Consider the following 26,519-nt stretch of genomic DNA (forward strand, 5'->3'; position numbering starts at 1 on the left):
AATTAGGCTCTCCAGTAAATGCCCTCCTTTGACAGGCCATGGCAGATTATCTATCTATCTATCCGTCCATTTGTCCGTCCGTCTGTGTGTGCATGTTCGTTTATGTGTGTATACAGGCACCACAGACAGCTAAAAGCATATTAGTGTCTTTGGATACGTGTGTGTCTGCATACATGGCTGTCTAAATGAGTGTGCACAAGCTTGTGTGTCTGAGGAAGAGAGAGAGAGAGAGAGAGAGAGCTTGGGGGACCTAGAATAAAAATAAGCACTCAGCATTCAGCATGTGGGAAAGAAATGCAAAGTGGCTTGACACCGGGTGTCCCACCGGGGGACACAGTGGTCACGGGAGAGGAGACATAGGGTATTGGGAGATTCCTGGACGGTGGAGAAGCCCAGCCCAGCCCGGCCTAAACCAGTCCAGTCTAATCCTGTCCAGTGTTTTGAGTTATTTAGTGCATACAATATTGAGTGTAATCCCATAACTTGCTATTAATGTACTGCTCTAGAGTCTGCAGGTAAATGAGTTCCATTGATTGTTGTGTTTGCTGTAGAAAGATAGCAGTAACTCCTCTATTCCTCCTTGTTTGTTCCTTCACAGACCACAAACACATCCGCTCTTCCACTCTTCCACTCTTGTGTTACAGTTCAATGCAAGCACACACTGGAATGCTTATTAAAGCCTTTAAACCAGAGATGCTTAATGACGTGGTGTCGTAACAGACACCACCTGAACAACACACCATCCTCAACCAACACTACAGCCCTATCCGGTACCCCGCCTTCCAAAGTTGGCTGACTTTTCGTATGTCTTAAGTGATAACATGCATGCATGTGTGCATATAATAAATAATTCAATCAATTCAGTACAATAATGTAAAGTGATGTGAGCTTTTTCTAGAAGCAACTGCAAAAAGTCCACATCTAGGGACAGGCTTTGCGTGACCTGGGAAACTTATGCAGTAGTCTCTGAAGAAAGTCCCTTGTCAGTTGCTCCTAGAATAAACAAACATCACTTTACATTATTGTACACCAACAAATTAACAAAAATAATGGCCCATATTTGGCTCCACACCAGAGCCCAATCCAGTGCTAAATCACCCAGCCACATCCCAGAAACGGGGACAGGCCCTCTGAGATATCCAAGAGAAGCCTTCACGAGTGTGTGCCGGTCACTTTCACTGGCGGCTTCCATTACACCCTCACCAATCACCCTGAATGACAGTGCACTAATCTCGTCCGCCGTGAGGTGGAGACAGGCCTGACGCTGTTACTGCTGGGCGGACGGAGCCAGAATGAGAGCATCTGGTCTTCTGAATAAGCTAGGGCCTCTGAGTGTTCCCAGGAGTGCCAGATACAGCAGGAGCAACCGAGATAATACATTCAGTCAACAAAGTGTTTTTTTCTTTTCAAGTGCCTTTATATTTAAATATCGTTATAGAGTATAGATATCGCAGCTAGTTTTTCGCAACTTCGGTGAAATCTTGTCATCATTAGTAAGCCCAACCGGTTAAAATTGAAATGAATCATATTTTCTTGTTATATCTTTTAATGAAATTAACACATTTTAACTACATATTTTTAACTAATATTTTTTTACTATTTTTTTTTTTCATTCGTTTAGCCATGTAAAATAGTGGCCTAGTCCATTACATCAGACATCAGACATGAGCCATCCTGGAGAAACCCATCCCTAACTCACAACTGCAGCACATATATTCTATCACAATGACCGTCTGGTATCAAAAAACTTCCAAACAATTGATTTCTACTGTCATCATCTTTCCACTTGTATGCTCTGAAAACTGAGTGCGTGCAAGAGCTAGTGTAAAACTTGAGATCGTCAGGGGGTTATTATGTTGTATAGGCAATCATTTCAGACGAGTTCGGAAGTTAAACCAATTTACTTCTCCAGCGCCTTCTAAAACACTCTTACACTCATCAACTCTTCTTCTCTGCTCTCAACTCCCTCCAAAACCTGCTTCACCCAAGACTACAAACACAGCAGTATGCTCAATGTAGTCAATGCTAACAAAGACCGATGGTGAGAAACTGAACCATTTTCAACTCTAGCATCATGAGATTAACAAGTACTCAATGTTAATGTAAAAGAACGAGAATTTGATCTAGCTGCTCGATTACTCAAATACTTGAGTACTCTGTGTAACCCCTTCTACATCGGGGCCTCTGAGTGTCCCCCAGGAGTGCCAGATACAGTAGGAGCAACACGGCGGTCTCTACACCTGGAACGCTGTGGCAGCTTCTAGGTTAATGCAGAGTTCACCGTTGCTCCACAGGTGGACTCGACTCGCTTGAGTGCGTAGTTTATACCGCTTGAAAGTGGTGGTTTAGTGACATTCACACACTCGCGCCTTGACAGCTTTTCAGGTGCTGAATTGCAAAAAAGGTGGTAGAGTGTAAGGGAATTGGATTTTTTTCGACTGACACTTGTGTAAAAAGCAGCTCAGGCAGTGTGACAGATGGATGAGAATCTGAAGTATGTCACTGACAAACAAACAAATTCCTTAATACTTCCGCTGCAGAGTTACGGTCCGTGGTCAAAAGGTGAACTTGTGATGAAGTAAGAGAAGCATTGAGGCATTATGCGGAGGGAAGACACGCGGTATAGTGACAGTGCTTCTGAGCTGACCCTTCTATCACCTCATGCCAACATGTTCACAGCCTCCCAAACAAATCTGTCTGCCGGAAGCACTACACCCCAGGAGACTTGGCATGCACAGGTTATGAGAATCAGAATTCAGGGTTAAGGAATATTACCTTGTGAGAAGAACTCAGCCATCTTGTCTTTGTAGATCTTGTAATCCGTTTCCAGGAAAACGCAGAATATGACACGGTCCACCTACGCAAAGAAGAAGAGGAGGATTTTCATAATTAAAACAGCACACGTTCTACAGTGAAAAAGAATTCAGGAAATAACCCCAAGGTCAATTGATTTTATTTTGACATCTTAAACCACCGTCTCATGCCCTATCAATTCATATTGCAGCCATAATAGTATTTGCAGATTGTAGATTCGCTGTCTGCTTTCAACATCAACCTTCAAGCATAAGATTGAGATTTCAAACAAAACAAAATAACAGCCTTCATATCCGTGACATTTCCTTGAACACCTGTTCATTCATGATGTATGAGCCTCTGATGGAAAACTCATTAATCACACATTGATATTCTCAGTTTGGCCTTGAAAGCCATCGCACTGACCACAAACTAACCTAGCATATACTTTGGACCTGTACACGCAGCACCCAGCCCGAAACATTGTTACATTTGACTTGCCAGTTCAATGGGGAAAGCATACCCTAAATGCAGATTAGTAAACCAATTAGTTAATTCCTCATTCAAGACCACCCAAGGTCCACCTTCCTCCCCCTGCGCCCCAATCCCTGTGAAGACTTTCACAGATGGCGTCACCACGTAGCGGATCACAAAGAAACCAAATCTCCTGCATATACTCGAGGGCCTGAGGAATCAGTTGCAGGTTTCACCTCTGACACCCCGGCGTGGGGAGGAGAGTGATAAAAGCAACTATTTCAGGCCCCCCCCCATCTCTCCCCCTCTCTGTCTCTCTCTCCCTCTTTTTGGATTCCACTGAGGCTTAAGGCAAGGCATGTTTGTTTATATGGGAAAAATAAAGACAAAGGAAGCATAAAGACAAAGTGCTTAAGAGTGCACAACAATAAAAGATTAAAATGTTAAAAACCTAATCAAAAGAAAATGCAAAGTACATAAAGTAGTAATTAAAAGAACAAATATAGTTATGTTATGTTAAGACAGTACACAGTAATATAATTCAATTCAAAGAGAGTAAATTGAAAATAAATAGAATAGAGTGCAATTTTTAGAGCACAGGCACATGAAGAGAGAAATGTTTTGAACCTGGATTTATGCTCATTCCTGGATACAACTCTAGCCGCAGTATTTGAAATAACCTGCAACTGTTTAATGGTCTTTTTGGGAAGTCCAGTTAAGAGAAAATTACAAAAGTCCACCCTACTGAAAATAAAAGCATTGATGTTCACCAAGTCTTGGCTGGTGAAAGTGTGATCTGAGTCTTTCAGATTTCAGACTTGGGCTGTGGATTTAGAGCCTGAGAGTCGAGGTGTTTACCAATTCTCGTCCCTTTGTTGCCAAACACAATAATCTCTGTTTGGTCCTTATTTAATTGAAGAAAATGTTTTTATGAAACCCAACGCACATGTACACCAATCCCGAAATACAGTTGGCTCACACAATGGAAAATACTGCCATTTGCTTGTTTCTGAGATAATTATAAAGTGCAGAGGTCCCATTTTCTCAGAGCATTCAGAGGTTGGATGTAACCTCATGCACCATTTCCTCAAATCATCTCCATGCAAACACTCTGTTCGCTGGGAGGAAAGAAAGGATCGAGTTGACAGGTAAACAAACCAAACCATGTTGAGTGTAAAATAGACCACAGCCCTGTGGCTGTTCCTCCCTATCAACGATTATGGATCTCAACCACTCCAGCTCTTTTGAGTCTCTCTCTCTCAGCTCTCCCTGTCTTTCTCCATTTTTGCACACTGCCCTAGGTATACCAGCTTCCCCTGCTGAGGAGGATATGTCACGCAGTAGGGATGGCAGATAATCGCTCCACTGACTATTGCAGTATTCCAACATCACCATGTAATGACCTTCTCCCCATTGTCCCCTAATAGAGGAGGAGGAGGTGGAGGTATTCTGGGCGAAGGATGCGACTGAGAAGCTCTGATTCCCCCGTGGGAGGATCTGGCCCCTTCAGCCACAGCCACCACTGCGGCACATGAGGACTTCTTTCTTACAGGCAGGCTCCCCTTCGGGGCGTCCGAACACACCGCTGCTTTAATAGTTTATAACCTGCCCTTTGGAGCAAAATGTCAAGGGGTGACCGTAGAGTGCAACATTTTTATTTTTGTAATATGTCCCAGAGGTTTATGTGTGTGTGTGTGTGTGTGTGTGTGTGTGTGTGTGTGTGTGTGTGTGTGTGTGTTTGAGGAGGTGTTAGAGCAGTCAGGTCTTTGTTTGTAAAACTTTAATTTTCTCTCCCTCACCTCCTCCTTGACCCGGTGGAGAATGCAAGGCGGCTTTACGAAGGCTTTGAAGTCTGTAGGCGCAGCGACAGGCTGTTGAGCTTATTGGTGGCAGGAGAAGGGATAAGTTGGTGCTGCGCTGCTTTACCTGCGAGTCCCGCGCAGACGGGAGCAGGCCAGCCTAGCCCTGGGAGACTCCCACACGCTCACTCTGTTCTGCTTTTTTCCCCTCCCTCCTTAACAAGGGGGAGCCCGCTGAGATCATGTGTTTACGTCTCGCGTGGAGTCGCAGAGACGCAACACAAATACAAACACAAGCACGGCACCCCAAGGCACACCACCTTCTCCTTCATGTGTAAACCCACACATACTGACACACACACAGACTGAGACAGGCACACTGGAAAGATGTACGCAAAGGGAGAAAGTGGCATGCGCAGACACACACACACATACACACACACACTCACTCACACACACACACACACACACAAACACACTCATCCACTCACACATACAGAGAGAGGCACACTGGAAAGGTGTACACAAAGGGAGACAGAACACAGGCACACACACATAAACACACACACACACAGACACATCTGAAGCGTCGTGCTGGGATTTGCTCTGCTTTTATGTAGATCATTAAAGGACAGGCGGACTCCTGGGGCGCACGGTGCATGAGAGAGGAGGTGAGGTAGAGCTGGGCTCAGAGGGCCGGCACTCACCCCAACATCACACTCTCCACAACACCTGGGATGGGGGAGAAGGCATGAAGGCAGGGCAAAAGAGTGGGGAGGGAGGGCAATTCTTTTCTCTACACATTCTGTGCTTTTCCTGGGCCCAAGGCCAATCATAGATATTAAATGAAATATTTTTGCAGCCTTTTAGAAATATGCTTTACAGCATATAATAGTGATATATATGTATACATTAATTTAATTATTAGATTGTACATGAATACATTAGCATACATTTTCAAATACTACCCAACTAAAAACACATTTCGTGTTCATTTTTTTTTTTTACCATGCTACAGAGATGCCGGTGTGGTGCAGTAGTCATCGATCAGCGTCTACTGGTGTCGTGTGTGTGGTGGAGCCCATTAAACTTATTTACAGCTTTCGTGTTTATTTTGACACGGCAGATCAATGTTTACACATGCAGCATCTTCCAAGTGTTATGAGTTCTGCTTTACAAGGAGTGCAATACTGCACCGTTAAGATAGACATTCTGCGACGGCAAAAAAAGGTGCTGTAAAACCCCTGAGCCTAGCGCTTAGCTTTTCCTCATAAGCACCACTATGTGCTATGTCAAGACATTTTACAGACACAGTATTAAACTCTCAATACAGTCTTGCCAACCTTCACATGCTGTACGTTCAATCACGGCAGCCCAATTTAACAGAGACCTGTGTGGATGTACAACAAGCCCTGCTTCTCTCTACCGAGGGGCAATCTTTCCATTTAATTTATTTACAGGTCTTTTAAAAAGTGCCCCGTGCGCTCTCCACACAGAGACACTTGGCTTGTTAGAGAGCGTTTATAAAGGTATGCTGGGAGCCGGCCACTGATAAAGCCCTGGACCCAACGTGGACTGAGAGTGCGGGTGGGTGGGTGGGTAAGGGGGAGCCCCAGCGAAGCGGCAGCCGGCAGAAACCCTGCCGAAGCCAAGGTTGAGAGAGTTAATGAAAGAGTAATTAGAAAGCTGGGATCGCTGCACGCCGGCCCGGCCCTGCCATTACTCATCTCTGATTGAAGGGCCGTTGCCAAGGGGAGGGAGTGAGATGATTGGGTCCCTGCTCGCCAGTGGTTGGGGGGTGGGGGGGTGGGGGACGCTGCCTGGAAATGTGCGCTCCCAGAGTAACGTTCAGGGCAAAGGGCCCATTTCTGAAGTGGGAGGGAAAAGGCTGGCTGGCTGGTGTGAGGGAAAGCTCATGAGCAGGAAATTATTCACTGTGTTTTCCAGCACAAAAGGACAATTAAAAACCTTCCCTTCTCCTAACATTGGTCAAGATGTACTTTTTTTTGCTTTACACACAAAGCCCAGACACCATGAAGATGTCAAAAACAGCAGCGCCCATGTCTGTCAAAATGCATGCAGCATATCAATCTCTCAAACCGTGCCTCCAACCACTGCTCAGGATCCATCTCAGGACAGGAACTAATTAAAGTGCTAATGCTGGAAGTTTGCCCTGAGTAGCTGCAATGCTAACACATATTAGCATGGCATTTAGAACAGCAATGGTACATGGCTATTATTTATTTATTTGTTATACATTCTCTCATTATCTACTTATTTATTTATTCGTGGAGTCTTTAGCGGTGCTGCCGTGAGTGTGTGACGCTGGGGTAGGAGGGGTGAGCAGGCAGGTGGGCGGGCGGGCGGAGGGGTGAGCAGGCAGGCGGGCGTGTAGGCGGGGGGGGGGGGGGGGGGGGGGCGAGCAGGCAGGCAGGCGGTCGGGCTGGGCGGGCGGATTGGCACTGGGACTGCATCTCTGGGCCAGCACCAGTGACTGAGCTCCCACCAGGTGCCGTGGCGTTCTCTCCACCAGCAGCTAACAGATGATCTGTCATCGCAGGGCACCCGTGCTCATAATTACATGGGGACATTGCCAGAAATATCAGATGGGCGAAGTTTGCACACGCACTTTGTTACTGGTGTTTCCGTCTTGTTCCTGTCACTGGCAATAAAAAGGACACGTTGCCATACGTGATTTGTTTTTTTTTTCTAAGCAGGACTGCACCTGGATTAGCTTAAAGATCCAGCCAAGGGATGCTGAGCAGCACCATATGACTAAGAGGGGGACCTGCTCTAGTACCTACTGAATAGTGGGCTTGTGGAATCCATCAGGCGATACTGAAGATCAACCGAGAGCGAAGGGCACCTGGAATGCCGAGGTCACGGATTCAATTCCCAGGGGGCGCGAGTGCAGATAAAGGATATTCTTTCACAATACTCAAAGTCACTAGGGGGGTCAATGCAGGGGTTTCATCAAGGACCAAATGAAACCATGCATTTGGTGCAGTTGGAAAAATCAACGTAATCAATGCGAGACAGTTGCCTTTGGAGAGGAATACAGCGGCTCTCAGAGAGCCAAGGGGTCAAAGGGGATCGATCATTCAGGGGTCAGGGGTTCAAATAGGTTGCTGATCCCGGTAAAGGGAAGGCCAGATGAGACACAGAGGGGAAGTGTGTGTTAGCGTGTGTGTTAGTATTTAGCGGCATCACAGGCCTGGAGCGCGGGGAGAGACAGAGATAGGCAGGTGAATAGTTACCAGCCCTAATTAGCAGTGTAATTACACACACCTGAGCCTTACAGCGCATGAATGGTCACTAATTAAAGAGGCCTGGCAGCCGATGGAACAGACAAGCCACACACACACACACACACACACACACACACACACACACACACACACACACACACACACACACACACACGCACACACACGCGCACAGATGATGGCAACGCATGAGAATGCACATAAACAAGGTTGGAAAGATGAGACATTTGTGTATGTACACAAACCCATATGCTCTCACACACACAAAAAAATAAAGATACTGATGCTTTGATCTTCGCCAGAAAAGAAGGTAGGGAGTCCTATATACACTGAGGAGGAGCCTATATTAAAAGACAGCTATAATAGGATCGGTAATGATGATATAGGACTCAAATTGCTGTATGAAGATTGATGTTCTAGGGGTGCCTGATCAGCAGGGGAGAAAATTACATTCAGCCCTGGACATTTCAGACAAATTCTCCAAAGCTTTGCATTCCAAGGTAAGGTCCAGGCAGAGGTGATTAACTAACCCTCACATTCCCCCCAGTCTAACCTTGGCTAAGGCCTCTTCTGTACTGACAAGCCAAGCCATGATTACAGGCGTAGGGCTGAATGAAAGAGCGCAGTACAGTTTAATATTCCTGAGTGGTCCTTACTGCCCTTGGGTTATATTCACCAATCATTAGCTACCATTCCAGCTTGCACACATGCGCTCTCTCTCTTTTTCTAAGGTTTGGAGGGGAGTGAAGGGAAGAGTACTCTCTTCCTCCCACTTCAGACTTCGGGAAACATGCACAATAACTTGATTATTTCACCCTGTCAAGGAAACGAAAATCCATCTTCTAAGGAGACCATGCTTAATTGAGTCATTTTCCTCTGAGACTGAGAGAGGGTGTGTGTGTGTCTGTGCAAAGGTGTGTATTTGTATTTGTGTGAGTGTGTGTGTGTATCCACCAGCTGATGCCTCAGCATAGATGATCGATGGCAGAAGTTGACCTCTGTGTGCCCCTAGTTGGCCATTGGCTGCAGGGGGAAAGTGCCAAAGTGACTGACAGGTGACAACCGCATCTGCAAACAGCCACCGGAGTGGAGCAGTGAACCTCAGGTCGGCTGGTCAGTGTGACATTGACTGACCCAGTCTGCTGGGAGGCAGTCTTCAGGTGTAGGAGAGGAAAGGCCAGTAGAGGAGAGAGTAGAGGAGAGAGGAGAGAGTAGAGTAGGAGAGAGGAGAGGAGAGGAGAGGAGAGGAGAAGACAGGGCTGGTGGTAGTGTGATGGTGGTGGTGAGTGTGGAGGTCTAGTGGTCTAGGGGAATTGCTCGGCCCTGCTACTAATTTTAACATTTCAGAGACTGGGGAGAGGGGAAAGAGAGTGTGTGTGTGTTGGAGGGGGCAGAAAAGGTCAGGCCTTTGAACAAAACGCCGGGATCTATACATCAAAGCAGTGGCTGACAAAATCCTTTAAGGAAGCACACATCTGTAAAAATAAATAAATAAATGAACAAACATCAAACATAAAAAAGCGAGAGGGGAAACATCCAGAGTGCCTCCCTTCTCCAAACTGAAGTGCCTGAGAGATGCACACAGGGACTGTCGGGAGAGGCTCATGCCGACACAAGTCTGCGAGCGATTATGAGCGCCGCTACAGAGAGGATGAGTGCTGGAGGATGCAGATGCACTCTTTCCCCCCATGGATGCTTAGCAAAGTGTGACTAAATAGATGTGTTAACATTGTAAATGGTGCACATCCTAGTTAATTCCATATAGATTAGGAGAAATAATAATAGTCATAAAAAGACAACAACAATGGCAGCAACAACACCACGGCAGCAGTCTTCAATTATTTTCATCAGGCACCCAGGGATAAGAGCTGATCTATCTGTATGTAAATGGAGATTGGATTCTCAGAAATGTGCTCTTCACAACATCTAAGTTGGTGAACTGAATTAGCAAACTACAAATAAGCTGTTGTTGCAAAAGCATGACTGTGTTTACAGTTCAAACAGCAATGAGGGCGTTAAAGATCCTTTTATGAGACGAGCAGCACTCAGGATAACATGTGCACATGCAGCGCCCACATTGAAAGACAACGTCTCCTATTGACTGAACTTATCTTACTAGTAGAATGCAATCCACTTGAAGGTAATTGCAATAAAATAGCAGAAAATGGAAGCCAAGTATGGCACAAAACCACCCTTTCTCCCACTCCCAATGAGACATTAATAGATCATTGGCTTTGACAATAATAAAATAATTGCTCCTCCAAAGAAATATGTGGTTAAAGCATTTGAGTAAGGCGTGATTTCTTCTGGGAGGCCCCATCAGCTCTTCTGCTGTGGAAAGTATTGACAAAACGTGCGCTATGAGAGCACTAAGATAATGTAATGGGCACATGCATCGGAGTAATGTGAACATGTAACCAATAGCATATTGATCCAGAGGAGTGAATCGTCAGGATGTGGTGTTGGCCAGTAATTACAATGATGAAAAGCCAGGGCTTGTCCCATTATGAGGGGGCAGGGGACAGAGGATGGGTGGTGGTGAGGGGGGTAAAAGAGAGAAGGGGAAGGAAGAAGGAGAGAAAAGAGAAGAAGAGAGAGTGAAGGAGAGAGAGATGGAGAAAGAGAGAGTGGGAGAGTGGGAGAGATGAGGAAGAGAGATAGAGAAGAGAGAGAGATACAGAGGAGAGAGAAGAGGATGAATGAGGTGAGAAGAGAGAAAGCGATGGAGAGACAGAAGACAGGATGAGAGAGAGCGAGTATCTGATAACAGGACGATGATTCTAAAGAGGAACGCTGTGCTGCAGTGTCAGAGAGTGAGAGGGGTAATGAGCCAAGCTCAGCAAGTCTGACTCCCAGCCTGTGGGTAGCGCGGGCACACTCTCCATCTTGCCCAGAGTTTGGGTGCCAGCGGCACGAGGAGGGCATCAATACTGCATGAGTGATCCAGCGGCCGTGCCAGATACAGGGGGCACCGAGCGTCCCTCTCACTCTCCACAGAAGGAGCTGGGACCCGCTGGTATTTAATCACACACCAAACATATGCACATACACAAACACAAACACAATGACACACACACACACTCACACACACACACACACACTTGCGTATTGGCATGAATATAAAGAACACACTTGTACTCTATGTAAGCATTCCTGTAATTCCTGCATCCTGTGCACAGTAACATACATACAGTGCAGTACAGTTAAAACTGTTGCCCTAAAGCCACCACATAGCTTTATTTCTGTCTCGAATAAATAACAATGAAAATAAACACTCAGACACATAATTAAAATAGACACATTCAAAATATGTACTTGCTGTGCTTGTACTGTGTCTTTGCAGCTGAGCCCAGCTGAAGCCTTTCTTCAAAAACAGCAAAGACTCAGCTGATGAGACTGATAGGAGTCAATTCTGAGGTTTGCTCCTGATAAGACAGCCATAGGACTGCCCCATGGCTGAAATAATTACATTTGAGCCAGCCGACTTATGAATGAGGGTGCGTGCGTGTGTGTGTGTGTGTGTGTGTGTGTGTGTGCCGGGGATGGGGGGGGCAGAGTTAAGGTGGAGGCTGAAAAAAAGCCGAGTGCTGAGAGTAAGTCTTTAGGACTCGGTGATCTTGCTTCCTACTGGGAAAACACAGCAGGGGACAGGGTTGTCACTGAGAGAAACGGAGGAGATGCAATAAGCGCACACACACACACGCATATGAACATGAACACACACACACACACGCACATACACGCATACAAGCTCTCACACACATGCAGCGTTCTGAAAGCAAATTCCCAGCAGTAGTCTGTTTTATGTGTTCGCTCTGTGCGCTCTGTTTGGGCGGATATGACTTGGTGGGCACAGAAGTGAGCATCTGGGAATAGATTGCCATTCTGTCTATTTGTCACAGCAAAACAAAATGAAATATAAAACAAAAACGAGAAAAAACACAAAAAAAAACCTGAAGGCAAGTGGGTTCAACAACAAGTCAGTGACAGAGAGAGTGAGAAACCGAGAGACATGGTGAAGAGAATATGTTGGGGCAGATAATAAAATCACAAGGAGGACTAAAAGTATATTTCATAATCAATAATGTATACTACGTATTGTTATACTCGCTAAGCCTCTACTGCAGGATCACAGGGTTTGTGCTGCGGCTGCTCTCCCGGGTGCCCCTCTCACACAGGAACCATCTGCCCCCCCCCGGGGCGTTCACCAGCGAGGATCTCACACTGAGGTGTACGTACGATACGCAGCTGAGCGTGGACGCCTGTGGGGGGGCTGATGTGATGGAGTGATAAAGCCAGTAAGCTCATGCCAGCTAGTGGCCTTGAGCTGTTGTTTCGGATGACTTACTGTGGCGTCCATGGACAAGGAGAGAGCAGAGACAAGAGTATGAAAAAAAAACAATGATGGGAAAGTCTGAGATGTATAATTATCTAAAGCAGACTGTGGTTAATGAGAGCAAGTGTACTGTGTGAACATCGGAGAGCAGTGAGGCTTCTTTCAATGTGACTTTTTTGTAAGTGTTCTTTCAGGGCAGCTTTGCTTTGATTTGCTGTGCTGTTCCGGACGGCAGGTGTCCAGAGAACTGTGCAGGATAATTGGGCTCTGACTCACAACCTTGCACTTACTTTTGAAAGCAGAGTTACACCAGCAAACTACTCAGATGAGTAGGTGTGTGTTCAGGTGTGTTACAGCAATGCTTCTCGTAATGACAAAAAACACAAAAGAGGTTGTGAGACCCTTGATCACCCCCGCTCTCTCCGGGCCTAATGTTCATGTGGCAGTGTGCCTGAATCCCAGCCGGCGGTCAGCTTATCTGTTGTGATGGTGCAGCGAAAAGGCAAAACAGTAAAACTTTGCTCCTACAGTAAAGTCTTATCAAGCTCTCTCCCAGGTGTCTGCATGCCATTTTGCAACATCAGTAGAAATTGCCACTGACTTTATACCCAATGGGTACTACAGTTTAATGAAGTTTTAAGAAGTTGCACTTCCAGTCCACATCTGAATGGACACTTAAAGTAAAGCATGGCTGCAAAAAGCTCTTTAGGCACCATGGCTACTACGAAGGGAGGAAAATGAGTGAGCTACTAGGAGATTATAGGCTTAAGTCAACTCTACCAAAGGCCACTGGACAATAAATGTTTATTTGCGTGGCTACATATCTTTGTGGCAAGCATGGCCGCAAACTGCCTACAAGTTCAAAAAAACTCATGCCAGCGCAGCAGTGGTGAATCTTATAAAGCTCTCGGTGACTGGTGTTTATCGCTCTGTTCTCGCTGGATCATTAGACGTTCCTCTGGGGCCCCCAGTGTTGCAGAAATGTGTGTGGTGATTTAAAAGACCTGCATCAAGCCATCGGGACCAGGGGCTCACGCCAGGGCATTGTGAATCCAATCAAGGCCTGCCTGTGGAGTTATTGCCTTGGCTGCATTTAGAACCAGCTCCCCCACCCACCCTGATGAATGTGTCTTCTACATTCTCCACTCATAAGAGGGCCGTAGCACGACTATGGCACTTACACAGGTGGCAGCTGTCAGAAAATAACCTGGACACACAGGCCCCAATGGCAAGCCATGCGAGTGAGGGAGAAAGAGAGAGGTACTCAAAGTGGATAACACAGAGAGAGAGAGAGAGAGAGAGAGAGAGAGATAGAGAGAGAGAGAGAGAGAGAGAGAGAGAGAGAGAGAGAGAGAGAGATGCACTCAAAGTACAAAATAGAATGAGAGATGCACTCAAAGTGAAAAAGAGATAGAGAGAGAAGCATCCAAGAGGGAGGCACAGAAGCAGAAAACAAGATGGTGGCCAGAGAGAAGCAGTGAATCTGTCTCTTAAACAGCACTGACGTTCTGGGCTCCTGCGTTACCTTGGCCCTGACTCCTGAAGCGGTATCTCAGTAAGGGTGCCAGACGTGTGTGTGTGTGTGTGTGTGTGTGTGTGTGAGCACCAGTAATGAAGAGGAATGGCAGACTGGGGTGGCGGAATGTGTGGCGGTGTGGTGCCACACACACACACACACACACACACGCACGCACACACGCACACACGCACACACGATCTGTCCTCGCGCCGGAATGCTAATCATTTCCCTCCGCTCGCCGTAGGGGCTGGCCATATGTGCCTGCCTCTCGCAGCCTAATTCAGCCGGGGTAACCGCAAACTCATCAAACACAATTCCATTCACATGAATCCACGGGTAAATCTGCTGCCTTGCAACCCCTTTTATTATTGTTATTCTTTGTCTTGATTCTTTTACGGCTCTAGAAATGGAAGCTCACATTTGATATGCACCCTGAAGTAATAACCGTTATGCTCCGGGCAGTCTCTGGTCTAACCACCTAAGTATAATACAGTCCGGGTTCGGTGTGTAAACGGAGCTAAGTGTTTCATTAAAGCTGTGTTTGTTTTCTGGCTCCCCGAAGGAATAAGCCAAAGTCATTTGGAGTGAGAAGTGGGTCACGGCCCCTGCTGGTGGCGAGAGTGCTGCGGGACAAACCGGGTCGTAAATATCGGCCCACCTGCCCAACCCCACTCCCCTGTGGAAGCGTCCATCTAAGGGGAATTAAAGGGAGAGTTTCAGTTTATGGGTCTTCTGGAAATCCTGATGAAGTCATTGCTGATGACAAAACCATCTTCGCTGCCATCAGAGCCTTTAATCACAGCGAACACAACGACTTTAGAAAATGACCCAGATCACGTCAAATATGCTCTCCCTGTGGTGTGCTTGAATTGTGAGAAAATCGACTTTCACTTTTTTTCCCCCTTTATAGCCTAAGGTGCTAAGAGACACTGGTCTGAGGGGTGTCGTGCTGGGCCAGCAATGTGCCTGCCCACGCATGCTTTTTGTTCTTTTCCAGTTTCGGTTGCACCTCTCTTGCAGCTTCATTTTCACACCAAGTTTATTCAACTCAGCATGGTCCTATTTGCATCGTCTCTAATTAAGAAAAATGCATTATTTAACATACACTGTTCAGCGAGACCTTGTTTTGTTCTCACCTTCTTATTGTTTTTCACAGCTAATCATGAGGCACAAATAGCACAGTGTGTTTGTTTATGTGTGTGTGTGTGTGTGTGTGTGTGTGTGTGGGGGGGGGGGTTTGACACAATTATGAACACTTGCCACTTCCCATTTACCTGCAGACATTTTACCAGCTCAGTGTTTTGACAAGGATTGAGTAGGACGTGGAGGATATACGTTCCAGTGAAATGAGGCCTTGGAAAATGGACAGAATTTATGAAGACAGAGAGAGGGAGAGAGAGAGGAAGAGAGAGAACAAAAAAAGTGCTATTCCATCAGCTGACATCACAATGGCACAGCTAGTTATTAAACAGAGGTGCCTTTTGACATCACTTACTCCGCCGAGCAGAGATCTGATCTGCCGTTATGAGGCACGGTTCAGCTGATTTATCCCTGGCAGGCTGGGCTGAGCTGTATGGAAGATCAGCAGCACCCAGGTAAAATGATCTCAGTGTGCTGTTGAAGAGGGTGTGGGTGTAGTTATGAATGTCTGTGCATGTGTGTGTGTGTGTGTGTGTGTCTGTGTGTGTGGATGGGGGGTTGAGGGTGAGGGGTAGTGTGTGGGTGTGGGACTACAGGAAAATACATTTAAAATAAAAACGACACCTTCCAAGGTCTCCGTCAGTCCCCTGTTCCGAGACGTTGCTATATATCTTTATTAGTGTCAGACGCTCCCTTTGCATCCCCCTCCACCTCTTCTTCCTTCCTCTCTCTCTTTCTTTCACTCTGATGTAACCCCCCCCCCCCCCACTCCCGCCCCATCAGGCGGCATAGTCTGTAGCCGTGGCGAGCAAAGAGCACGAGAGCCACTTCAAGGAATAACATGTGCTCGCCAGAGCTCTTAAGTCGTCCTCACAGCAGAGGAAGCGCATCGCCACAGACAGCCTCCCACTCACATCCTACACGAGACAAGCCCATACAAACAAACATCACCTTTCAAGTCCTCCCCTTGAGCAACAAGCAATTCACTAGAGGTGTCCAAATTAAAACGGTACGAGTCAGGCGACGCTGAACTCATAACATAAAGCCAAACGATAATGGCAGTCAAATAACACCTCAAGGACATGGAGGCAGCACATTTAATTAGCTGCTCTCAGGTCTCTGTACAGGTTTTTAATGGCTGTTCATATCATAGCTGGTCATGGGAAGGGCTGAGTTCTTTTGGCCGACTGAAAGAAAAACATAGCCATAATCATATGCCAAAAACGCCTAGGGGGTAGTGCAGTGCATATATCACAAACAAAAACATGACTGTGCGCATACACACACACACACTATTATTATAACACTATTGGCCTATTTTTGAAGTGACATCTGAAACACATTCCATTCCCCCTTTGGCTCTTTGTGATCCAAGTCACAGGATTATACAGCAGCTTCCTCTATACACCAGGCCTGTTTACCCTAGCGCTAGCCTGCTACCTTGCATTCATCTGTGTGCCCCCTTTAGAAAGTGCAGTAGAAGCTAAATACTCCTGTAGCAGCTAAACTGCTTCTCTTGTTTGCCAACTCAATCTCAATGCCTTAAATCAGAGGATCAACTTAATGCTAAGACCGGACTCTGAGACTCTGAGAGACGAATAGTTCTTCTAAGAGGGGATGGTGTGTTCAGAGGTCCATTAGCCCGAGGCGCTGAGGTGATCTGTGTCCAATTGATGGACGGTCCTCATGACAACGTCTCTCTGTGTGTCTCCCACCTTGTCCTCCCCTCTCGGTCTCCCCCACACTAGATGACGATCCGGCGAACACTGATCAATGCCGAGTGTGTCTCCGCCCAGGTCTCGCAGAGAAAATCAATTTCCTCAAGCATTTCCAATGCATTTCTCCAACCAAGCCAGCTACCGCAACCCTCCAGACACCCAGCATGCCGTCCCCTCTCTCTTTCTCTCTGCAAAACATTTTGCAGGTGGAAAACTGTTCTTCTTGGTGTTGACAAAATCCCCCATGACCGAATCCCATCCAAATCCCCTGAGCCAATCACTCAGTAGGGAGAGAAGGGGCCGGCCCCAAACCTCCCAGCACAGTGCTATTGACAACAACAACTCCAGTAATTGATAACAGTAATAACAAATACCCATGTACTTATGTAAGAGATGCACAACTAAGATGGAGGGGACGGGGGGAGGAAAAAAAGGATCATGCGGCGAAAAAAAGGAGTTTGATGTACGAGCCCTGCCACTAAATGACTAACGTAAGGGGATAAGAGAGCGCTCCTCCGCTCCGATACTCTCCCCCTCCCTAGCCTGTTCTTAAAACTATAATAAACAGGGACATCGTCTATATTCAAAGTAATGTATGTACTCAAGATACTAATTAATGTTCTTGATAAATACACACCGTTAAGGCTTCACCAAGGGACTAATTAGAATAGCAGTGGAAAAAGCCACTTGGCGCTAAGGCGACATTGGCGGGGGGAACTGGGGGAGCGTGCTGGAGAAGCACGCACACTCTCCGTCACACACAAACACACACACTCTGTCATACATACACACACACACACTCCGTCACCAGTCCCCAGTGCGGGGATCCGCCGAGAGGAAACTGCCGGCTAACTTAATACCCAGAGATCTATAAGTAGAACCCCTGTTGATACATCAGTGGCTAAATAATTAAATGTAATTCATCTTTACCTGGCAAACGGCCACTTAAAACAGAGGGTTTCAGTACACGCAGCCCGGAGGAAAGGAGCAGGAGGTGGTAGTGCAGGAAAGAGGGAAGGTTTCAGTTGGGGAACAATAAGGTGGTGTGTGGGGATGAGGCCTGTCTAACTCTACACACACACACACACACACACACACACACACACACACACACACACACACACACACACACACACACAGTGTCCTAACCAAATCCAGGTGGACACAGTTGTACTGTCTTCACAGAGAGCTTTTTTTTGACAAAGTGGGTCACCATGTCCACAGATGAAGACGGGAAGTATATGTACGTACATTTGAGCTGCAGGTTCTCATGTGGTATGTCTCCCACTGAACCCAATCACTGCAATGCATGAGCAGGGCAACTTATACAGAACACGCCTCGGTTGGGAAACTTAAGCCCAGGCCTATCTCAGCCCTTCAGGGTACACTTTTCATTCCACCAGCAAAAAGAGGAAGCACACACATACACACACACATACACACACACACACACACACACACTTGACCCATTGTATGATAGCCAAGGATTAAAACGTATCAATAGAAGTGCCGCAGGGTGAACAATCTAGAAAGAAATAAAGCCCCCATTGACCCCTGTGACTCCAGGAAGCACACTTCCTTATTACCATTCTGCACGCTCAAGCCTTGACCTTTTCAAAGTCCTCTCTCCTCCAACATTTGGTGCTCATGCCTTTTTACAGTGCCAGTGTGCCCACGCATGCACGCCCTCCTCCTTCTCCTCCTCCTCCTCCTTTGCTCCTAGAGAAGGCCGGACGAGTTTCCGACTCCTCTCGGTGAAATGACCTACAAAGCTTAGGTATTAAAAGAGCCACATTTATCACCGGGCTCCACGTGTTGTTCTCCTGTTCCTGCAGCATGGCAAAACATACCCCTTATTCAAAGCTCCATGGACTCCAACTCAGCACTTTAGCCAAGAGCCAAGAGCTGAGAGGCATTGGCTCCGAGCAGCCAGCCACTAAATGTGCTGCATACCAGACGATTTCCTCTTTTCTTTTCTTCCTGTGAGTTACGGGGGAGTCGTGATCTTCCAAGCTACTTCTATTAAAAGCGAGGGTGTGTTTGTGTTTGTGTTTGTGCTTGTGTGGGTCAGACGTTCATGACAATCAAAGGCGGGAGAAGAGCTGAACACGACATGCCCTTTGAAAGCAGGGATAAGCCATTTCCGGAAAAAGGGAGGGCCAACCCAGAGGAGTGAAGAGAAGTCGCTGAAACACAGCGACCTCCTGACCTGCCTGTGACGGACACGACCACTGCCAGGCATGCCGAAACACACGCCGCAGAGGGAGTTTGTACGTGGTTAGTGCTCAGTGCGAGTTTGTGTTGTACACACAAAAACAAAAGCGCTGAAAGATCTCAGAAAGGTCAACGAGGAAGCAAGATGCAATGTAGTGAGACATCTTCAAGATGGCACTGGAGCGTTGCCTGAGGGGCTCAGTCTGTGCAGAAATTATGTAAATAAAGAAACAATGAAAAAAAAACTATAACTGATGGTCTGCAGTTCACTCTGTATTAAAATTGCATGGGGATTTGTTGCCTTGTCGAATTGAGAGAATGGATGGACCACTCTCAGACACACACCCTGAGGCTATTTTGCTTGTTTTCTTCATCGAAGCGACGTCACCTGACTCGAATGACATTTCCTCCCACATGACAGTAATGATATTAACAACTGTATACGTACAGCTTGACAAACAGCTGACAGTGGACTTATTGAGCTTGGCCTTCTGTTTCTCTTTTTGGGTGAAGGGGGCTGGAAGTGCCAGAAGGGATGACAGAATATCCCATTGGGATGTTGTATAGACTGTCTGGACTACCAGAAGGTAATCGGAGGTAGCTGATGAACTGACAGCTACACAAGGAAACCTGGAAACTCCCCTCTCCCCATCCCGTCCCTCTAGTGTGTGAATTGCACTCCACCGCCCAAATTTCCTTTCCTTTCTCTTTCATGGCAGGACAATGAAAGTGCGCCATTTTAGAAAAACGGCCTTGGGCTGTACCTTACAGAAGCACAACATTCCTGAAGAATGACATGGACTTTCAGATACCCAGAGCCAGGAAACAAGAGCTATAAAAAAATAACAAATACAGACAACAAACGTTTGCTTATATTTGAGATTCTGGCTGTGGTCAATAAAGCTCTGATGTTGATTTATAGTACGTTTGAATAGACGGATTAAAAGCAGACAATGTAATTGTAAACCTGCTTTAAGAGCAGATTGCTCTTTAATCGCATTTTTTAAAAGTGATGTTTAGTAATGAAACATTTGCTGCAAGACCTGAAGCTATCATTCCACCAATCCACTTAAATGGGCACAAGATCAAACCAGGCTTTAATGTTCAAATGGCATGCCACTGACCATTCAAAACAATATGAGGAAAAAAGCCGCTGGGCCATCCGAACATGTGGACCGTGCCTTTGGACACTATTCATATGGCTCGCCACTGTAGTCTCAAAGGGTCTTCTTGTAAACCGTGGCACTGTGGAATTTTCTATTTTCTTTTGCGAAAGACACGGCAGTGCAAAACGCCTGAAATTAATAGGGGTATCTCACAAAGAGTGGCCACAGGTTCAGAGCCTTGGTGATGAATAGAGCCCTTGCAGCTCTGGTTATTCTCACAGCGAAATGAAAGGTTGCTGTGTAGCAGACCAAGAGGGATAGCATAGCCTCTTATTCTATTTTCCCCCTTCTTTATTGAATCCAGACAAACGATGGCCATGGCCATCCAGCTCTTTCTCATTCTCATCCCCCTTTCATCCTGATGTGCACCAGAGAGGGGGTGTGGGGTGGGGGAGGGTGGGTGGTTGTTTCCCAAAAGCTGATGCTCATTTTGCTATCGCCGTAGCCTTTAGAACTGTTTTGTTTTTGGGTATCTCATCCGCTGATCTCAACTACACACCAATCTATCGTTAATTCCTCCGAGGATGGCCAGCGCAGCTATTCCGGTTAGGGCGATGAAAAAAAGATGTTTCTCGACAGACTTAAGTAGGTTAAGTAAACGGGCTGGATGACCGATGGGCATTATAAGACATGACAACGACAAGGCTGAATGCTAATTTCCTGGCGCAGTGAACACTGAATGTTCCTTTGCTATTTTTACTCTTGTCGGCTTTGGACATGTGCATCAGAGGCCTCTTCACTCCCTCACTCTCTATCTTTCTTTCTTTCTCTCCCTCTCTCCCTTTCACTCTCTCTCTGTCACACACACACACACACACACACACACACACACACACACACACACACACACACACACACACACACACACACAAAACTGGCAAGTCACACAGCTCATGAAATGTGCCTCCTTACAGCATGAATGAGCACACTTTTACATGTGCTTCCAAGCCTTTTGACAAATGCGCTCCGAAATTAATTTTGAGGACCCCTATTTATGCATGGCACCAGAACATACTCGCTCCCAGGACTCCTGGCCCCTGGTCTGTATTTACCTGCTCTGTGCCCGGGGGGAAAATACGCCCCTGGCAGCCGTGTGGCAGCCTGTATGTTGCCCGTCTGTGGGCGGCGGTGTCGGATGGAGACAGATGGCAGGATGTGCCTCTGGAGTAGACTTCCCTCCCTGCTTTGCAGAGGCTGGACAGGTCAGGCGGTTCAACTGACAGCTTACCCAGTGCAGCCCACGCTGTGCGGCCAGGAAGTGACTGGGTCATCTCTTTTATCACAGAGACACAATGGAGGAGACGAGAGCAGGGGATCACAGCACGGCTACAGAATGAAGAAATGTCTCAGCCCCGTTTTTTTTTTCTCCACTGGTACGGGGGAGACAGGAATGCAGGCTCCAGCTAAGGAGGGGTGGTGACCTTCCACGAGCCACGCTGACTTCAACATCTCCATTTTTACTTTTATGAATTTCTTTTTTTTTCTGCTTATTTACTTATTTTGAGCTGTTACAGGCATTTTATGCACCTAGGCACACTGCTGTTGTATTTAATTAGGTTTCTAAATTGACGACCTTATATCCTGAAATATCTACAATAATTGGCATCTGTCTGTCTAACTTACACACTATGCAAAACAGCTATACTTATCAAATGAGTATGACATCTCTCACAAGTGTCTCATGGATTTAAACCAACAATATTGGAAAACAAACTTTGAACATCTAAAAATATACTGTACTTTATATTACCTTACAAAATGCAAAAGATTAAAACTTTATAAAAATATGTATTTATACTGAGGAAATTTCCTACTATTACCTGAAGAGCTATTTATTTACCATTTATTCCTTTAATAATGACTGATAGGAAGACAAGGGATCAAATGACAAACGCAAAGCTTCTTTTCAAAAAGTGCACAGCACATGTCAACCTTCAACCAAAAGCTGCACAGCGGTGTACATGACTGTGCTGATATATCTGTCCTCTAGAAATAATAAATCCTCTCATAGATTTGACACGTCAAAGTCAGCAAGCTTCAAACCGGAGAGAAACCACGCTCTGGGCCAACGTTTAATAGGAGAGGAAAGAAGAAACATCTGAAAGACATTTATAAAGTGTTTAGCTGATGTGCCTTAGACGGCGTCATGAAAACTTCCCGGGTTACGGTGTGTTAGAAAAATCAGTGGTTGGCCAGCTGTCATGGGACTTTTATGATGATCCCGGCGGCTGTGATAGAGCGTGGAAGGGTTTGTGTGTGTGTGTGTGTGTGTGTGTGGTTGGGGGGGGGGGGGGGTCATTGTGTGACCCCTGTGAAAATACTGACGGAAACCTCTCCACCTTCAGAGGTAGGGAGGCCTTCAGCATGTGGACAAGGGCTCAGCGTCCATCTGCAGGAGACAGCAGAGAGAGCGCTTAGCGGATAATTATAATCCGTTAAAAGGTAATAAAAAAGCCATCGCATGAGCTGCTGTTCACCCCCACCACACAGACACACGTTGCGGTCAGGACTCCTGGCTTGTGTGACTGATATGAGGAGAATGTATGTGATGGGATCATCCTCACCTTCTCAATCCAAGCAGACAGCCAGAAGTCCCCGCAAAGTGCTTTTTCTGAGGTCAGGGTTGAAACATGAGGCTTCATTCATCATGGGCTTTACAGCATTTGATTTGGTGACTAATTTCTATACGGCAGGTTATGGTCTTGTATCGGCTTACCTGCCCAATAAAGTACATGCATGCTCCCGCTTTACAGTGTCTTTTACCAGGCCTCATAAAAATGGGAACGGGGGGGGGGGGGGGGGGGGGGGGGGGGGATGTCAGGGGGATGGGGGTCTGTGAGCTGAGATCCCTCACGCACATCAAATTGCTCAGCCTCAACTGATACTTCTAATTTAAAGCAAGAGTGCATCGGAGCCACACATCAAACTGCAAACGTACAAATGTACAGAAGGAGAAGAAACAAAACAACCCATATAGCAGGGATGTCATTTTAGGACCGGTAGGAAACACGCTAACATTTCTCCTCGGACCTGGGATTTAGCATCAGGGAGTTTGTAAAGCCTTGCTCGTCTATCTGTCTTTCTCTGTGTGTGTGTGTGTGTGTGTGTGTGTGTTCCTGTGTGTGTGTGTGTGTGTGTGTGTGTGTCTGTGTGTGCGTTGACATATCCAGGTCTCTAGTCGGGCGACGGATATGTTCCTTCCTTGCCCTGCATCCGCCAGCACCCCCCCGGACCTGGAAGAGAGGAGCACGGGTGGGCAGAGGGCCACACGGCTGCCCGGGGCTCTGGAGATGGTCCCAGTGCACTGATTAGCGCCGCTGTCCGGAGATGGATGGCCGGCTGGGGGGGGGTGTGGGGGTCTGCCTGTGGTTCGGTGAGCGGTGCTAATACATAACTTCATTAAGCCGCCACACGCCACAAAGGGGCACCACTCTGACCCCATCATATATAAATCATGCTTAGAGCATCCACACACAGAAACACACACAGAAACACACAGACTACTGGACAGATTACTTTCTTTTAACAAGCCGTTGCCAATTCATAGCTCTATGTGCTTATAAATTTCCTATGCATCGAATACATTATTTTGTAGGCAATTCACAGTTTGTACAGGTAAATGTAATAATATAAGCAGACTTTCATGTTAATACATGAACTGTTGCTAATAGGTTTTCATAAATAAGTGAGAAAGTTGAATAGAATTTAATAGATTAAAATAGAATGACACCCCCAAAAATGTAAACAATTCAATGTGACAGAATGCATAGAAACTTTATCTGATAGGTTAAAAAATATATCATAAAAAGATTTTAAAATGTGTAACTATGCCTTCTTCCCTGTTTTGTTCCTTTGAATTTTTTGGGCTTTTTTTTTTTGCATAGACATTAAACATATTTCATCCAAAGAATATGTTTTAGAGTTGAGTCTGATGGCATGTGGGCACGAGGCTATTCACTGACAGGAAGAGAGCACAGACACTAGTCTGAAGACCTCCTAAAGCACAACACACGCAATGCTGGGGGTTGGGGGGTGTGTCGGGGTGATGTGGGTCATAAAGGGAAAAGAACCATGAAAAGCTGCCAGATAAAACAGGTCACTAATGGACCAAGGGGATGAATCCTCATTACCCTTCCCACCCCCACGACGCATCCAGCACACTTAACATGAGAGCTGGCCTTTAGCCTCCCTACTGTATGAGCGGGATCAAGAGAGAGAGAGAGAAGGCATCTTGAGAGATGTCCAGAAGCGAAGTCCTCAGAAGTGGATTGCGGTCGAAATTTATCTAAATATGAGCAGCTGGCTGCTCATGTGTTTTCGTTCAGCGAGATCAGTTCTGAAGGCTGGAGTCTGCGAGTGGCAGTGTCGATTTCAGAGAAAATAGCGTGGGCTTGGCTTCTCTGCAGGTTAACCCTTTGCGTTCGAGGAGAGTGCCGTTTCAATTTTCCCAGCAGACGATGCTGCCGGGGGAAGGCTTAACATTCTATTGTTTTAGTGTCATGGAATTTCCTTTTGCAAACATCGGTGGGATGTTGGCTGGATTTTAAATACCAGTTTATCACTTTATGGAGGCACATGTTATGAGCTAACATTATTTGGGCTAGATCAAACAACTGTCTTTGAAGGCGTTGTGTGTATTTTCTTACACGTGTAATGTTTTCCCTAATGAAGCACTTCCTGTTTTAAAGCAGCAGTTACCAACAAAATCACAATTACGAGGCTAAACATGAAGAAAGATTGAGGTGAAAAGGTTTGCGGTGAGAACAACTGGGGTGTGGGGCGGACACATTCTATGGAATGATACCACTGACCAAGCTGTCAAGCCCATGTCTCCGAGGGTCACATGTGCTGTTATGGGTTCATAAAAAAGAGAATGACATGCCGTCTCCAGGGACCATTGCGTTTCAGTACCAGCCATCAAAGCTCTGGCAGACATTTATGTCAGAGAAGACTGACAGTATCGCATACTTAAAGAAATGAGGGCATATGGAAAAAAGTCACATGTGAATTTATGGAACTTATGGAATCATAGCCATCACCCTGTAACCTGTAATTGTGGACTTGCCAGTCACTAAAACCTCTTAATATTTCAGTTCGACTATTACAGAGCAGCGGTTGAAGGAAAAGCTGGTCTAGTGCCAAATAAAATACTGTAGGTTGGCAGCAGCACATCTGCAAAATACTGTATGTTAGCAACCACGATCGAGCTGTAAAATAAAAAATAAAAGTAGTATATTTCCACTGTACCATCGTGGCTGTTGGAAAAAGGACCGTAGGGGCTCACTGATGACTGCACCCCCTCACCCCCACAAACAAATGTTCACACTCCTGATGTCACAACCAACCTTTCAGGCACTTATAATAGGAATCAAAGAATGAGGGTTGAATGTTGCATTGCTAATTGACTTGGCGGAGAAGTTAAATGTACTGGAAATAACATTTACGACGATTATTAGATGGAGACGGATTCTGGCTAATGGGTTGCAGAAAGAGGAGCCATCAATAATGCCTTTCAATGCAATTCACACAACTCAAAGTTGTATTGCTTAAGTGCACATTACTGAAGCAGTGAAAAAAGTTTGACTTACTGACATACACACTCAGACACATAGAGTTCTTAAATAGACACACAACACACACAGAGACACATGTACACACACAGATACACATACACAGACCCACACACACACACACACAAACACACTCACTAACACTCAAACTAACTTACAAGGGGAGTTGTGTTTTGCATGTTAATGTAAGTGTAGATCTCTATCTGGGGAAGCTCTGAAAAGTCACTGACATGAATTCTCCCAGTCCTGGGCCAAATAAGACCTTTATGGTCCTTTTACCCTAAACATGTTAAATTCAATAAAACCTTGATACTATTTTAATAAAGGAAAGGCTGCAGGCTTAAATAACTTTGTTTTTCCTTCCACGGAGCCCCACATATCACATTTCTCAATTTTCAGTCTTCTCTCTCTCTCTCGCTCTCTTTTTTTTTAATATCCTCATCCCCTACAGGAACTCTCCTCTACGTTCTCCAACCCTGCTGTTCCTTTCTTCTAACCGGTTCCACATGGAGCCCACTGGAGCC

General features: G+C 46.1%; 1 protein-coding gene across 4 annotated transcripts in view; it reads right to left on the reverse strand.

Moving 5' to 3' along the window:
- The window catches only part of macrod2 (mono-ADP ribosylhydrolase 2), a 444,340-nt gene that overhangs the window by 42,294 nt on the left and 375,527 nt on the right, over positions 1 to 26,519 (reverse strand). For all 4 annotated transcript variants that reach the window (XM_080848946.1, XM_080848947.1, XM_080848948.1 and 1 more), the window contains exon 9: positions 2,776 to 2,857. In XM_080848946.1, coding sequence (XP_080705072.1) covers positions 2,776 to 2,857 — 82 coding nt within the window. The remainder of the gene's footprint in view (positions 1 to 2,775; positions 2,858 to 26,519) is intronic.

This window comes from Sprattus sprattus (assembly GCF_963457725.1).
Source record: "Sprattus sprattus genome assembly, chromosome: 12".
NCBI lineage: Eukaryota > Metazoa > Chordata > Actinopteri > Clupeiformes > Clupeidae > Sprattus > Sprattus sprattus.